Below are 14,468 nucleotides of genomic sequence, written 5' to 3'. Positions count from 1 at the left end.
GTTTCTAAGACTTCTTCTTCTACAATATTGTAGCTCTTACTTGGTGTAGCCTGGCCAGTACTTTCCATTACACATGCTGGTATTAAGTTGGGCATTGTTTTAAATCAGGCCATGGATATCATCCGATGTCTAGGAATAGAATATTTCCCCACCAAATAACTCCATGGCAGCTTGATCATAATTGGCTACAGTGTACAGTACACCCATTGGTATAGTACAGTACAATTCACTGTATCCGTGTCCTACAACGGTAAAGGTCTAAAATGCGAACTCGATCATCATTGCGTGTGACTAGGTTCAGTAGGGTGATGGTGCTGTCAGCAGCAACACTATGGTCCTACCAGGAAAATGATGTCATCGTACAGTACGTTTACGGTGGTACGTGGTGCAGGCAGAGTCGCCCATGACTGGCTGACTGGTCACAGTGGTTGAAACGTTGAAGTGGTGAAGCTTGAATGGGAGCCGTGGGAGACGTCAGATGACTCTCTTCCACTACAAGTGTTACATTCGAAAGTGACGTCAGTATAGTATTGGTCGGCAGCAATCATGGCGCAAGGAATGGCTAGCTCGTTCTTGTTCATCATCTTGGTTATTAGCAGTTGTTATGCATTAGATAATGTTCGATATAGAGATTGTGGTAAGGAGAAAGAGCAACTAGTCTTGTTCATCCATTTGATACTGTGAGCAGGGTTAAGAGAAGCTTCCATTTCTGTCTCAAGTCGATTTGAAATTCTTGCAATCCAAAGTGGCATTCAATAGTCATGCTGCTAATATGGATGATTGTCCATTTCTTGTCTGTAGTCAAGAATATGCAGAAGTTGTCATTGATACTTTAGCATTGAAATTAGAGTATTCGTTATTGGAGTATATTGTCAGTGCTGTAATAGTATAGTCATGGAAGGAGCATTTTAGGCAACAGTATCATCATTTGGGGGTATTTGCATAATTATAATTGATGTTTTGTTTCAACCACAGGTTCTCAAGTGGGAAAAGTCAAATCGCTTTCAATTAATCCATGCACCTCTCAACCTTGTATCTTGAAACGTGGAACTAATGTCACCGTTACCATCAACTTTTCACCATGTACGTAGAACACGATAAGGATCATGGATTGTAAAATAATATGTAATCAAAACGCAAAGGAGCAATGCAATGATCCAGCACCAATACTAAACGGACAGTTGAACACACTGTACTCGTACTATTTTTTAGTCGTATAGTCAAAGTACTTTTACAGAGGACAAGTACAATATCAACTACTACGCTACAGTTCTATTACTATTTGTTAAAAAATTACGGTACATTTTTACATCAAAGGATTAGCTGATTGGATTACAATTTTGTTAATAACTTGTTTCATTCTTGATCAGTAATAATAATAATTATGCAACGACTGTAAGTTAAATTTGTATTGACAGCAGGACGATTGTATTAATCAGTTAGTAAAAGTAGAATCATTGATGGTTAACTTAAATCCTTTACTGTCGGTACAATGACAGTGAATCCAAAATCGATCGAATAAATAGCTGCATTAATCCATAACTTTAGTATTGAGATTATGTATTCTTTGTAAGTAATTTTAAACCAAAGTTCAACTTCTTGAATAAACCATACTGTAGAAAATGCAATTGGCTTAGTGTATAATATGATGTTAAATGCATTTATAGATAGTACACTGTAGTATTATAGTCTTAAAAAAATGAGATGAATTTTTAAGATAGGTAAATAGGACTATGAAAGTAATACATCTATTTCTTTACTCTAGCTGAGAGCATCAAGAAAATCCAAGCGGTCGTATTTGGAGTCTTAGAAGGTGTGCCCATACCTTTTCCACTTCCCAATCCTAACGGATGTAGCAATAGTGGCGTTAAGTGCCCCTTGGAGAAGAGTGCTATGTACAAGTATCACTCTATCATCCCTGTCAAGAAAATCTATCCAGCTGTAAGGAGTAGAAACTACAAGCGCAAATAACGCGAATATTAAATCATAGTGTAGTCTAATCTTTAATCGTACAGAGTACACGCTTATAAAGTTAAATTCAACAAAAGTTGCATTTGACGTGGTAAATTAGCCCCAAAGGATTAACGTATCTCCAATTTGAACTTGTTAATTTTTATACTATTTAGGTAACGTTAATCGTTCGATGGGAATTGAAAAATTCAGCCGGGAAGAAAGTGGTTTGCTTAGATATTCCTGCATCGATTGAGTAATTCGATGGATCAATGGAACCATGCAATAAGATCTAATCTATAATAATGTAGTTTTCTTATACTTGATTGTAATAGCTCAAACGACCAGTTATAGAAGCTCCCGATTGCTACTTGTAGCTATATACTAGTATATAATAAGATGTTTTGCCTGAAATTTTTTAAAAAGATCTTCATTCAAGTATAATCGTAAATGTCGACTGTTTGTTTGATCTTTTAAGTTTTACAAATTCCTCGGTTAATCATACTTGGTTAGAATATGAGAAACCATAATCTTAGGAAAATTATAATAAATGGGTACATTTTTATAAATCGACTGATTGTTGAATGACTTTTTGGGAGACTTTGAAACCGATTATTTGGATACGACTTACCAGTACCTTATAAACTATTGTAGACGTAGTATACGCGTGTCACGAATTACCGCATATTCAGTATAATCTTTTATAATATACAGCATTTATATCCAGTGACGTAAAATTAGCCAACATGATAGGTTTTAGCGCGATTAATTAAGTCTTGCTAGCAGCAAACAACACGTATCATTTATTACATTTTAGTGATTTGGTTTGAGTTTCAAGGAAATGAAAACACAGCCTTATGTTTTTTCTACAATCTTTTACGTGCGAGAGCTAACACTTCTGCAGAAATGACAGATTGTGATTTACACTGAACTTTACAGTTTCTACAAGCGTTATTATCTATTAAAAAATTATAGACTTTGCATGTCATGGTCAACCAAAACTTCGAATTCCAAATAATACCTTTCTTCGTATCCTTTTAATCAATTCCTACACAGAATTTTGTTGCTAAAATAATTAGCTAAAATCTTGATATCAAAATAAGAAAAATAAAGACAATGCTACATTCCATAATAAGTTTATACTAAACATATATCACAATAAACATCTATCTACAAATGTAGACTGGCAAAAAGTTGTTGTTGTAAGAGGACTAAATGAGTACTGTAGGTGCTACAACAAAGTTTTCATCAGTGTACCAATCATAAATTGCCAAAAAGGCGCTATCGAAACAACCACTTATCGTCGAAATGCTCTCGTACTTGCCATGCATACTGACGTTGTGAATGTTCAGTATCGACAGATATATACAAACAACGAGCACTCGACGATGCTTTATAATATTGCATAAGTAATCGAGTTACTTATCAGAAAACTAAGTTAATAGTTCATTGTAGGAGAGTAGAAATCCATGGTTACCAGGATTCATTGTGAAATTAGGAAGAATAAATTCAGATCAAAAACCAGCATAATTTTGAGCAGTAATTTCAGGCTCACGGCTGTTTTCCGAATCAGAAGTATCCCTATATATTATATTCGTAGCATAAAACATTCAAACTAATTTTGCTGCCAAGAAATCAGAAAATACGAACTAGGAACGTGAGATGATTAAGAAACCTACCTAAAGAAAGATAAAACTTCAATAAACTTTCGCTTGCATACGTCCTGGGCCAAATCTCTATGTTCTGCTATGACCGTGTTGATTGCTGTGCGAAGATACTGTTGTAATCTCTCCTTACGATTTTTAACGAACCGTGGATCCTGTAATGTTAAGGATAACCAATTAACTACTACCACAAGAACTTCTTAGCATTTTTGAATTGCGATTAAAGGATTTTTATACCATTTTTTTCAGTGCATTCTTAGGTGGAAAATCCAACTTTGCTGTACTGGGATAAGTTCGTTTCATCTGTAGTATCGTGGTAATGGCCAAATGAAAATAAACGGTAAGTAATAGCATTACCTGCATACTACACAAGCTAAATATAGATCACAATACGCCATCAATTATTGCAAGTTGACAAACCGCTTTCCAAAATTTATAAAATTGCGCATATCTTCGGTAAATATTCCATTCTTCATCACCAATTCTGACATAGACCTTAATGCAAATAGAAACATCTCGATTCAGAAGAACTTACATGCTAAACTTGAAATAACATCCATAACAACATCGATAATGTACCTGGTAAACGTAGTAAGTTTCGGAACCAAGCTTTCTTAAGAATGCAGACGGAATCCAGATATTCACTAGTGGTCTAGTTACACTACAATATAGCGATCATTCAATAAGCATTCTCTTTTAACTTTATAGATTGCAATGCATCTAAGTTTAATCCAGTTTCATACCTCTTAACTTCCAATTCTTGTAATTCTGGGTCTTCTGACTCCTGGCTAAGTGGCATCTAATCATTTTTTGTATTTACAATTGATGAGCTACCATGAATAACAGATAATTCAATAACTAAAAGCATTTCTAACTACCGGTCCTCGTAAATTTATTAATTCCTCCTTCATACGATGTATGCTAATATCTTTACGTTGAATTTGCCGTTGGAGCATTTCATTAAACTCCAAAAGTTCTCCGCACATTTCAGCAACCTAAAGTACGAACGACACAATGCAAAGACAAAAGATGCTTTAAGTTACGATCAAGCTTATGATGTAAATAAATTAGCTTAAACTCTTCAAAAGCTATGAAATACAAAGGTAATGTACCTGCACAAGTTTCTGTTCGTACGAGTCCTGTTCAACACTGTATTCAAATTTTAATTTTTGAAAATAGTTACTATTTTTATATTAATCATACGGATGTTGCTTAGAAAAGTTATACCTATAGACAGTAGACTGCTGTGTCTCGGGTACTGAAATTGGTGTATCTTGTCGAATACCAGTAAGAGCTAAATGAAAATAGTGAAAATATTAAAAGAGTTTACGCATTCATTCCGCAAAGGGGCAAGAAACTAAATTCAGTCGTAATATCAAATGTAATAGTAGAGACTAGCCATATGCACAATGCACATTTTTATCTGTAACCTTGCTTTGTTATTGGTGTTTCTTCCTTAATTTCTCGACGAAGGTGTTGTACAGCACTAACATATTTTTTTAGTTGATTTTTTAGCATTTCTACTTCTCTGTAATAAAATATTTTCCATCATAATTAGTTACACTCGCATTTTTATAAGATACATTTTTAAGGTTAATTTAATTGGTTTACCGAGTTAATGAGGTAACACGCTTAGTCTGCATTTCTTCGGTTAGACTAGAAGTAGCTGTGGCCTTTTCTAGTTCACCTCTTAAACGTAGGGAATTATCAACTTCTTCGTGATAAGATTTCCTCAAGGATCTACGAATGGAGACAATATAAGTTAAGGATCATAAAAGAACAATTTACTACGACATCCTAACAGTTTCTATCGAAAGTATAAAATATTTCCAAAGTATTGATCTCATAATAATGAGCTTAAGATCAAGTGTTACGCAATGTGGATTTACGAACTTGATATTTTCTCGCATTCTTGTTCTCTCGCAATGGTTAGATAAAGCAACTTCCCTTAGTTCCTCTATAAATATTTGACACCAAAATTAATAACAGCCACTACTTTTGAAAATGATTTCATATGCCAATAAATATAATATAAGTTTGAATTAATTGAGATCAGTCTGACCTATAGACATTTGATGTAATCGTTTTTCAAATTCCTAGAAAAATAACGATATCTTACTACGTTTTGAATTGTAAAAAGTGCACCTCGAGCTAATGTAATAGAAATTTTATCAATTTATTTGTAACAAAAATGTCGATATAGTGGTATATTATCATACTATAAAGTCTTAGGACTGCATAGAAACTGTAGACATTAATCAGCATAAAGTCACCTTCACTTCCGAACTTGTCGTATCTGAGGAGCCATGCTGAGCACTAGGAGAAGCAAATAGAAAATGCGGTTATCAATTATTGCAGGAAAGAAGCGCATAGGTATAGCTGTATAGGTAGTATTTTAGAAACGTTAAATCAGTTAACAATTCAATTCATTACCTCTGACCCCGAGATGATAAGTCAGTGCTGTTGGAGTCAGAGTCTACTGAATGAGAATCTTCCGAAGTGATGACATCATAACTGAGTTTTGATACAGTGAGATTATCTAACATATTAAAAAAAGTGTATAGTTAAACCATTTGTTGACACCCTTACATGATCATTTTCGCTAATCACAAACACTTTTTAAAATCATTCTACCTACTTGATTGTAATGCAGGATTATTACATGTCGCAAGATTTTTATTAATTTCATTACTAGCAGATGCAACCTTATTTGTAGTATCAGTTAAACTCGAAAGCGAATCATGAGATTCCACTTGGGGTAACTCGTGCCGGTGTTCAGACTTGCTCTTTTCGACTATATCATAAGCGTTTTCTTTAATTACAACGTCGCTAATCTCTTGATAGTTGTAAATATGAATATCGTTCGCTAAATTAGTTAATTTCGTACATATATCGCGGCTGTTTTCTTGCTGTGAGCTAACTGCATCTAAGAATCCAATATTGTTCGCCTTTCTTTCTTCATCTTGGCTAATTATCGTTTCTATAGAGTCTTTGGTTTCGCCGATATTCGCAGTACTTTGAGTAGTACATTCCGTGCTCATATTTTCCGTTGTTATATGATCTTCTTGTGAAGAAGATTCATCACTTAATTCATTAATCGGCCCTTTCGTGTTCAACAAATTAGTATCTAAAAGTTTTTGATTAGAATCTTTTACAACTGCATTTTGTTCTACTCCTTCCAGATTACTGATTGTCGCTGTTTTAAGTATGATATTAGTAGGCTCTGATGCTTTGGTGAAATCGCCTTCTGGCTTAGCTTCTATCACTTTATTATTATTTTCCAGCATCGCAATGTCAGTAGTAGCAGATTTTGTACCTTTTATATCCCCTTCTGCAACTGAAACTTTCAATTTCTGCTGGGACTCTTCCACAGGATCTATTTGCTCAGACAATCTAGTATTTGTAGAAGATTCCTTCATTGCGCTCAAATCAAGACTAGGATCGACAAAAGCCGATTGAAAAACGGAATTCCATGCCATTTGTTTGGTATACAGACTATCAAGTGAGCGAAATTCAGTATCATAAGTATCGGGAGTTAGATCAGCATCTTTTAATAAATTTTGCTGTCCAGTAATATTATCGTTAACAATCTTATCCACTGAGGAGCTGTCTAGTTCTTCACTTTGCGGCTTATTGGCATCGCTTAAGGGATCCTTAACATCACTGGCCGTATCAGCTAATACCGGGGCTTCCATTGCTGCTGATGCTGCTGTTATTGCATCATTTAGGTCGGAGTTTAAATTAGTAATTAAATCAATATTCTGAAATGGTAAAACATAGGATGTAAGAATATATATTTTAGAATAGAGTGCAATCATTCCATCTCCAAAATTGTTTCATAATAGTCTTACTTTCGAAGAAATTGAACTATTAGCATTTCGATAATTTGCTTCGTCATTGAAAGTACTACTTGCATCTGTAGAGGTATTCAAGGTCAATGAATCCTGTAATTGCTGAGTTCCATTGGATTCATTAATTGTGTATGAATTATTTGAGGGACTAAAAGAGATAATGCTGTCCTGGTCTTCATCGATAGTATTAGCGGGTGAAATAGTTGCAGTTTGTTTCTGTCTCTTTTTTTTGCGTTTTACAGTAGCTGCTACTATAGTAAGCCAAAATAAAGCATGTTATAATCGAAAAAGTATACAGTGAATCTAACCAATTGGTAGATTAGTATTTGTGACATGATTCACTACTTTACTAAATAAAATACCAGGTATATTGGTAGCTGCATGTTGCGTTTTACTGGCAACATTTTCCTTTAAGACGGATGGAGGTGGGCTGGCTGAAGTAGATGATACTGCAGTCTATCAAAAATGTGAATGTTTACTCTTCCAAATCCACCATCAATGCAAATTTTAACAAGTCATGGAATATATTTTGATATGCTATCAAATAATACGAACTAGCTTATTTGCGGAATTTAGCTGAGTGTTGTTCGATGTGATTGCGAAAACGATAGATGATAGACCTAAAATAGTTATCATCGATTAGTACATTTCAGGCTATTAAGTTCATCTTGCACATTCGATTTGTTATATCCAACAGCTACATTAAAACGAACAAGTTAAAAAACTGACCAGCACATGCATCTAACAATAGAGAATTCAGTTCAGTATCCAACATGAAGGCATAGCTTTCGTAAAACTTTCTAAAATTTGTATGAAGGAAAAATTATTTTATGACGACATGAGCAGATTGAATAAAATTTCAAGTGTAGCCAATATTAAAAATAAATTTATCCAAAATGGTGATTTTACCGTATTATACTTGGATCAGCAACAACTTTTCCGAAAAATTTTTCTAAGCATCTTTCATTTAGCATACACCGTAGCCAAGCACGTCCTGGCAGCGTTCAATAAATTGTGTAAGATAGTTGCTATTTAGAAAATTTTTGCTGTAAAGCTTATTCATACATATCTTGTCCGCTTTAGTATGTACTGTATTGATGACATTTTAATCGTCTTTTTACTATCCAATGTTATCCTTCATTATATGCTAATTACTATTGTTCTAGTTTATGGTATGTATGCTGCAGATAGAAGAGACATATTTGGATGACAAGTGTTGAATTATTAAATGGCTTTACTGTAATAGATTGGGCGCAATTTTTAGTATCGAGTTAGTGCAGAAGGAAATAGAAAGCCCCTAAGAGATTGATTGAATAGGAAATGATAAATCAGCAACTTTATTGTTTTGCAATTCTAGAGACAGCAATTTTCGCAATAGAGCTTACTCCGCAATATAAGAAATACGAAAGTAACAACTGGAATGCAACTTGAATTTTGCTTTGCTTGTATGATCATTCTAGGATATCAATAAACTATGAAGAGATTACAGCCTTTAAAGATGATGAATTTGTATGCAAGAAAATTCAAACAGGGGGCTACACTAGAATTTTGATTGTGCTACTTGGTCTAATGTTATTCTCTTTATAAATATAAAATAAAAGCCGATAACCAAATCCATGTTGTAGTGAAAGATATTAATTTACAGTAGATGATCATCATTGTGGCAACTAAATCGTGTTTTTGGCACTAGAAAAGTGATTAATAATACTAACCTCTGCCAATATCACTGGAGATATTGGTTAACGAATCAAGTCGACTTAATTCCAATTCAGAAAGATACTTTTTAACCCAATTCCAAAAGCCTAAGTGAATATGACTAAGAGTTAACTTGAAAGTAAAGTTATGCAGTTTTACAGTTTATATTATTGATATCGAGGACCGTTGTTATCATTAAGAAACAAAAGTGTATTGACAAAAAACATCCAATGGCTTACATGGTTCTGGTTCTGGTTCTGGGCTAATGTAGCTCATTAAATTCTTGACCGGCCTATCCATATCAATATTGAAATCAATATTAGCATGAATTCTATAGGAGTAATACTAACTTTGCCTATTTCTACTTGATTGGTAGACTCTTAATACACATGTATACAGAAAGTAATTTTGCAACCAAAGCAATGTCGAAGTTCAAAATTGTTTTAATTACCAAGCAAATGAATCTTTCTTTTTGATGACTTTCAAACCATGTTGTAAAACCGCTTCCAGTTGAATACAGAGGCAAATAACACTAGTAAAATTGGTAGGAAATTAACATTACAGAATAATATAATGTTGACTTGATGAATGGACAGTATTGGATTGAAGCATGCAGGACGATTAATCTTTTACGTTATTGATTCGAAATCACAATTGACGTAGGTTACCATGCATGACATATTGGATATTTCCTGCATGATTACAACTTGAGTCAAGTGAGTAGAAATGAAGCATGATAGAATAATGTAATAGTGATTTGTAACGATGACTGGGTTAGACTGAAGATCCATGCTTTAGACGATCAGTTTCCTTTACTTAATTGTATCAGAAATGATTCTAGCGGTCAATTATAGCAATAGCCACTACATTGTATAGTCAATCCTATGGTAGTAAAATCGAGTCGTCATTATGCATTGGTTTACCAACAGTATTGATAGTATAGTATTGATAGAGTAAACAAATCTTTTAGTCAATATTGTACAATCCTTCCATTGCTAAAGGTATCAGACCATGTTAAGATTGAATCGGATCGACATTGATAATCATGATTTAAATACATTACTATCATCGTCCAAGAATGATTGGCGGCTATTGAACTTACGTGCTATCATTGTCAGTAGCGATATCTTGGCCTTCTTTAAATCGTATCTGGCACTAGAAAAAGTAAAATGGTTACCTTCAATTTGACAGCAAAGCAGTTGAAATTATCTGGCTGTGCACGCCCAAGGTAGAAGTAGGATTGTAATGTATATTGACATAATGATGGAGAGTATCATCATGTTATGGAAATGTACAGTATGGTCAGGACTCAGTTGAACCCATGCAAATAAAACGCAAGTTTGCATCATAATTAAAGCCCAAGTAGCGTTATGTAAACTGATAACCACTGAAGCAAGATAAGCTAGTGTAAACTATGTTATCTTTAAGTAAAGTCTACGGAGTCCAATTTATACCCAATGGCGTTGGATCTTGCATCGACTATGTTTATCCTCATAGCTAATTTTTGCAGGGATTTCATGGACCAGAAAATGATACTATGGATCAACATCCATCAACGACTCCTGTCATACTGTACATACTCGTATGTACAAACTATCCATGTCAATTACGGTAGTCATGCTTGGTGTTTGTGATACTACCACTACCAATTGAAGTCATCCTTGGAAAAGAAGTCATAAAGTGATGATTGCAGTGGCCATTTGACTGACTACTAAACAGACAAGTATGATTAATCATGATGATCAACACTATGGCCAGGTGTATCGTTGAACGACTCTTTGTCCATCTTTCCTATTGCACAACGAAGATTGTTGTCTTCTTGATAGCACAACAAATGGAATAGCATTAGGATAATGTGATGTATTTCAAAGCCCTAATCCTATCTATAGCAACAATGTGTACTCTATGGATGGAAACTCCTCTTTAGGCAGAGGCTAAATCCATGCCAACACCACCTTGTACAGTATTGTTATTTTGCTTTTCATCGCCTGGCCTCTGGGTTGTGTCATTTTTACTGAATGAAGAATGCAAACAAGTCGACAGGTAGGTATGGAAAATGGATGGACACCTTGTACAAGGATTGAAGTAAGTTGGCCTAGAAGCTAAGGCTCCAATATCGTCCATTTTATGGCAAATCCTACTACAACTGCAGCCATTGCTAATCCTTCAACCGTTCCATTGATGGCAAAGTTCATTTTAGTTGATCGTCTTTTGCCTTACCTGCTTAATCGCGTCTAACAATCGATCTCTTAAATGTTTTCGTTCACTCTCATACCCTAATCAAGAAATGAAACCATCATCATCGCTATGGATAAGTTGATTTTATTGAGACGTTAGTACAATCTACCACCACTTACTGTCCATAGGGAAATATTTAGGAATTGCAACGGTGTTTAATCGGCAAGTGATTGTTGGATAGCTTGGACATTAGGTATTTATTTAGGGGACCTTGAAAGATCTTCAAGGCTAGATGATTCGTCTCCACTGGCTTGGAACGGTAGATGACGTTACGTGCTCATTGGTACGGCAAGACAATAGAGAAGATCCGTTACGGTCCACTTTCGTAGACAGTCTACTGTTTCATACAATGCTCGATAGGACTAGGCTACAGTAGGACAATGACAGTGGGGATCGATTGACAGACACTAAGACGATTTCTGGGGAATTGGAGGGTTGGAATTTGGTGGGAGGGTGCTGTCATCATCCCAGTTCTCGACAGTCTACTGTTTCATACAGTAATCACGGAGACAGACTATTGTATACACTCTGATCAACGGAGTCTTTTCTTGACTCAGTTTTGCAAGCGGAACCTGCTGGGTTCTACAGGAATTGTCCGTCCGTCTTATTGATGCAAGGCTTAGCAAGGCCGGTGGTTCTCCATCATTGAATGAAGCAGACGTCCTTTTATCAACGGTTAAGGGACGAACGATTTCATTTTCATCCATTCAACATCCATTAACTTGTATACCTTGAAGCCTAGATGGCCATCATTGCTGATAGCAGTATAAGCTTTTGTATGGGAATAGGCGTGATATCGCATGAATAAGTCACCATTCCATACAGTTCATACAGTTCATACTGGACAAGGAGTAGCGAAGCCAAAGTGCTGTACTGTACTGTAGACTATGGTTTGATACGGTCAGACAGACTGACAGAAGCCAACAATCAAAACAAATCGCTGTTCAGATACTTCTAGAGACTGGTATGACACTGAGTAGTGGTGGGCTATTCCATGCTTAGCCTTTTCAGGGCTTTTTCAACTCTTTCTATATGACCAAACAAAAGTTAGGGGGGGGGCGAGACAAAAATGAAGCCAAATTTCTTCTTTGAGTAGTCCCCGCATAGCATTTCCTGTCATGGTGGACTACTCCATATTATTAGGGAGTCTACGATACCGGTCTGGCACTGTCAGACAGACTGACAGAAGCCAACAATCAAAACAACTCGCTGTTCAAATGCAGTACTTCTAGGGACTAGTATGGCATTGGGTAGTCCAACTACTCAGTATTACTAGAGAGTCTTAACGTGCCAAACAGACAGACTGACAGAAGCCAAAAAACCAACCAAACTTGTCACCGTTGGAATACTTCTAGGGACTGGTATGACATTGAGTAGGGCACTGCCAAACAGACAGACTGACAGAAGCCCAAAATCCCAACTAGTCACCGTTGGAATACTTCTAGGGACTGGTATGGCACTGCCAAACAGACAGACTGACAGAAGCCCAAAATCCAAACTAGTCACCGTTGGAGTACTTGTAGGGACTGGTATGACATTAGAGAGTCTAAAAACGGTACTGGAAATGGAATAGTCTGACACTGCCAAAAAAGACTGACAGAAGCCCAAAATCAATGAAAATAAGCGCTGTTTCAATACTTCTAGGGACTAATGTTGCATGGAATAGTGGACTATTTCATACTTAGTCTTTTCAGGACTTTTGAAACTCTTTCTACGTGAGCAAAAGCAAGTTAAGGCGGGGAATCCCGCCTTCGAGTCGAGTTCAAATCGGGTTTCGGGTTGATTTTGCAACAGGATATTGAGTAAAGGCTGTAAAAGGAATACAGGGAATGCATGGACTATTCCATACGAGCGACTAGTATTGAATAGCATTGAGGAATCCATGGTAGAAATGTCCCTTTGCAAAAGAGAGTGACAGCTAGGGATTTAGGATTGCAGGTGTCTGGAGTCAGTCTGCTCACTGGTCAAGTGGTCATAGACTACTCCAAATTTGCACCAAAAAGTTTTGCAGTAGTCCATGGCCAATACTATATGGCCATGGAACAGGGAGTGGCACAGCCTGGACTATGATACTATCTACTATACTGTCCATTGACAGTATAGTAGAATCAATCGCCAGCAAAATAAATTGATGCCGCAGTAGTGGATGCCTGTATCCAAACTGCCATTTCAAGCTGTATATTCCCATCCAATTCATGCATTGCCGTCGATCCAGGCTGTAGTCGATGGCTAGCAGTTAAGAAAGTTGTGCATCCGATATTCATGATTGTAAAGCCAGGAATAGATTGCCAACGTTCCTCTTCAATTTCAACACATTTTAGCTGCACGACACTGCAATTGTAGGATCCAAATTAAGCTACAATACACGATTGAGCAGCGATGTTGCGATCGTCCTTGTGATCTCGCTCGTTTCCACTTTGCAAACTGCGACTTGGTTGCTTATTTTAGTCCTCCACTGGTAGATAAATGGCAGGTATATCGATCAAAGAGAATAGACCTTGGATTCAAATGCACAGCACCGATTGAATTCTCCTGCTCGTTGATAGAGATACAAGACAACCAAGGGTAGATACTCTCTGAATTGATTTGATTGGACGTATATCGTCAAGCCGTGAGCTGATTGCGCCAGACAAGAAAGCCATCATGCAGATGCTGCAATGACAACATGTCAGTCTTTGGTAAAAAATTATGCTTGAAATTAAAACGTAAAAGATCAGACAGTAGCGCCAATACCATAATTGCATATGATAAAAGATCACGCGATAACGATAAAGAGCATCAGCAAGATAATCATGGTCAGCGGAGCAGCGCTTATACGAGTGTGGAACATTTTTCACATCAAGGAGAGAACAAGCAATCATCATTGCCTTGCTACTGTGGCTTAGTCAATGATGCCAATAACTGCTATATTAGTTGTATCATTCAAGCGTTGAGATTGTCTACCCATTTCGTTGCCATTATCAATACTGTTTATGATTCCTTTTCTAAAGATGAGGTAAGAAATGGGCTACACCTTCGCACTACTATACGAGTATGAATAACATGCTGCTAATTTCCTATGACCTGAATA

The 14,468-nt window shown here is 36.2% G+C and overlaps 2 protein-coding genes across 2 annotated transcripts; one reads left to right on the top strand and one right to left on the bottom strand.

The window, feature by feature from the left end:
• Positions 1–558: 558 nt before the first annotated feature.
• TRIADDRAFT_37155 (expressed hypothetical protein) lies at positions 559–2,389 on the top strand (the record flags this gene model as incomplete). Its single annotated transcript, XM_002109729.1, has 4 exons — positions 559–637; positions 976–1,083; positions 1,766–1,941; positions 2,127–2,389. 4 exons carry the CDS (start codon positions 559–561, stop codon positions 2,208–2,210), a joined length of 447 nt encoding a protein of 148 aa, XP_002109765.1. The 3' UTR covers positions 2,211–2,389.
• Positions 2,390–2,816: 427 nt separating this feature from the next.
• On the bottom strand, positions 2,817–12,105 carry TRIADDRAFT_52974 (uncharacterized protein; the record flags this gene model as incomplete). The annotated part of the gene is made up of 25 exons (XM_002109157.1): positions 2,817–2,892; positions 3,630–3,769; positions 4,035–4,109; positions 4,194–4,275; positions 4,358–4,413; positions 4,493–4,609; positions 4,727–4,763; positions 4,842–4,908; positions 5,045–5,142; positions 5,226–5,354; positions 5,508–5,571; positions 5,677–5,710; positions 5,888–5,930; positions 6,048–6,153; positions 6,253–7,375; positions 7,466–7,716; positions 7,774–7,899; positions 8,195–8,265; positions 8,375–8,459; positions 9,178–9,267; positions 9,400–9,452; positions 9,612–9,692; positions 10,263–10,315; positions 11,381–11,436; positions 11,895–12,105. The coding sequence occupies 25 exons, from the start codon at positions 12,103–12,105 to the stop codon at positions 2,817–2,819; spliced, it is 3,324 nt and encodes a 1,107-aa protein (XP_002109193.1).
• Between the last annotated feature and the right edge of the window lie 2,363 nt (positions 12,106–14,468).

This window comes from Trichoplax adhaerens, genomic scaffold (genome assembly GCF_000150275.1).
Source record: "Trichoplax adhaerens TRIADscaffold_2 genomic scaffold, whole genome shotgun sequence".
NCBI classification, from domain to species: domain Eukaryota; kingdom Metazoa; phylum Placozoa; class Uniplacotomia; order Trichoplacea; family Trichoplacidae; genus Trichoplax; species Trichoplax adhaerens.
The sequence above is the reverse complement of the archived record's forward strand: the minus strand, read 5'-3'. Positions and strand labels throughout refer to the sequence as shown.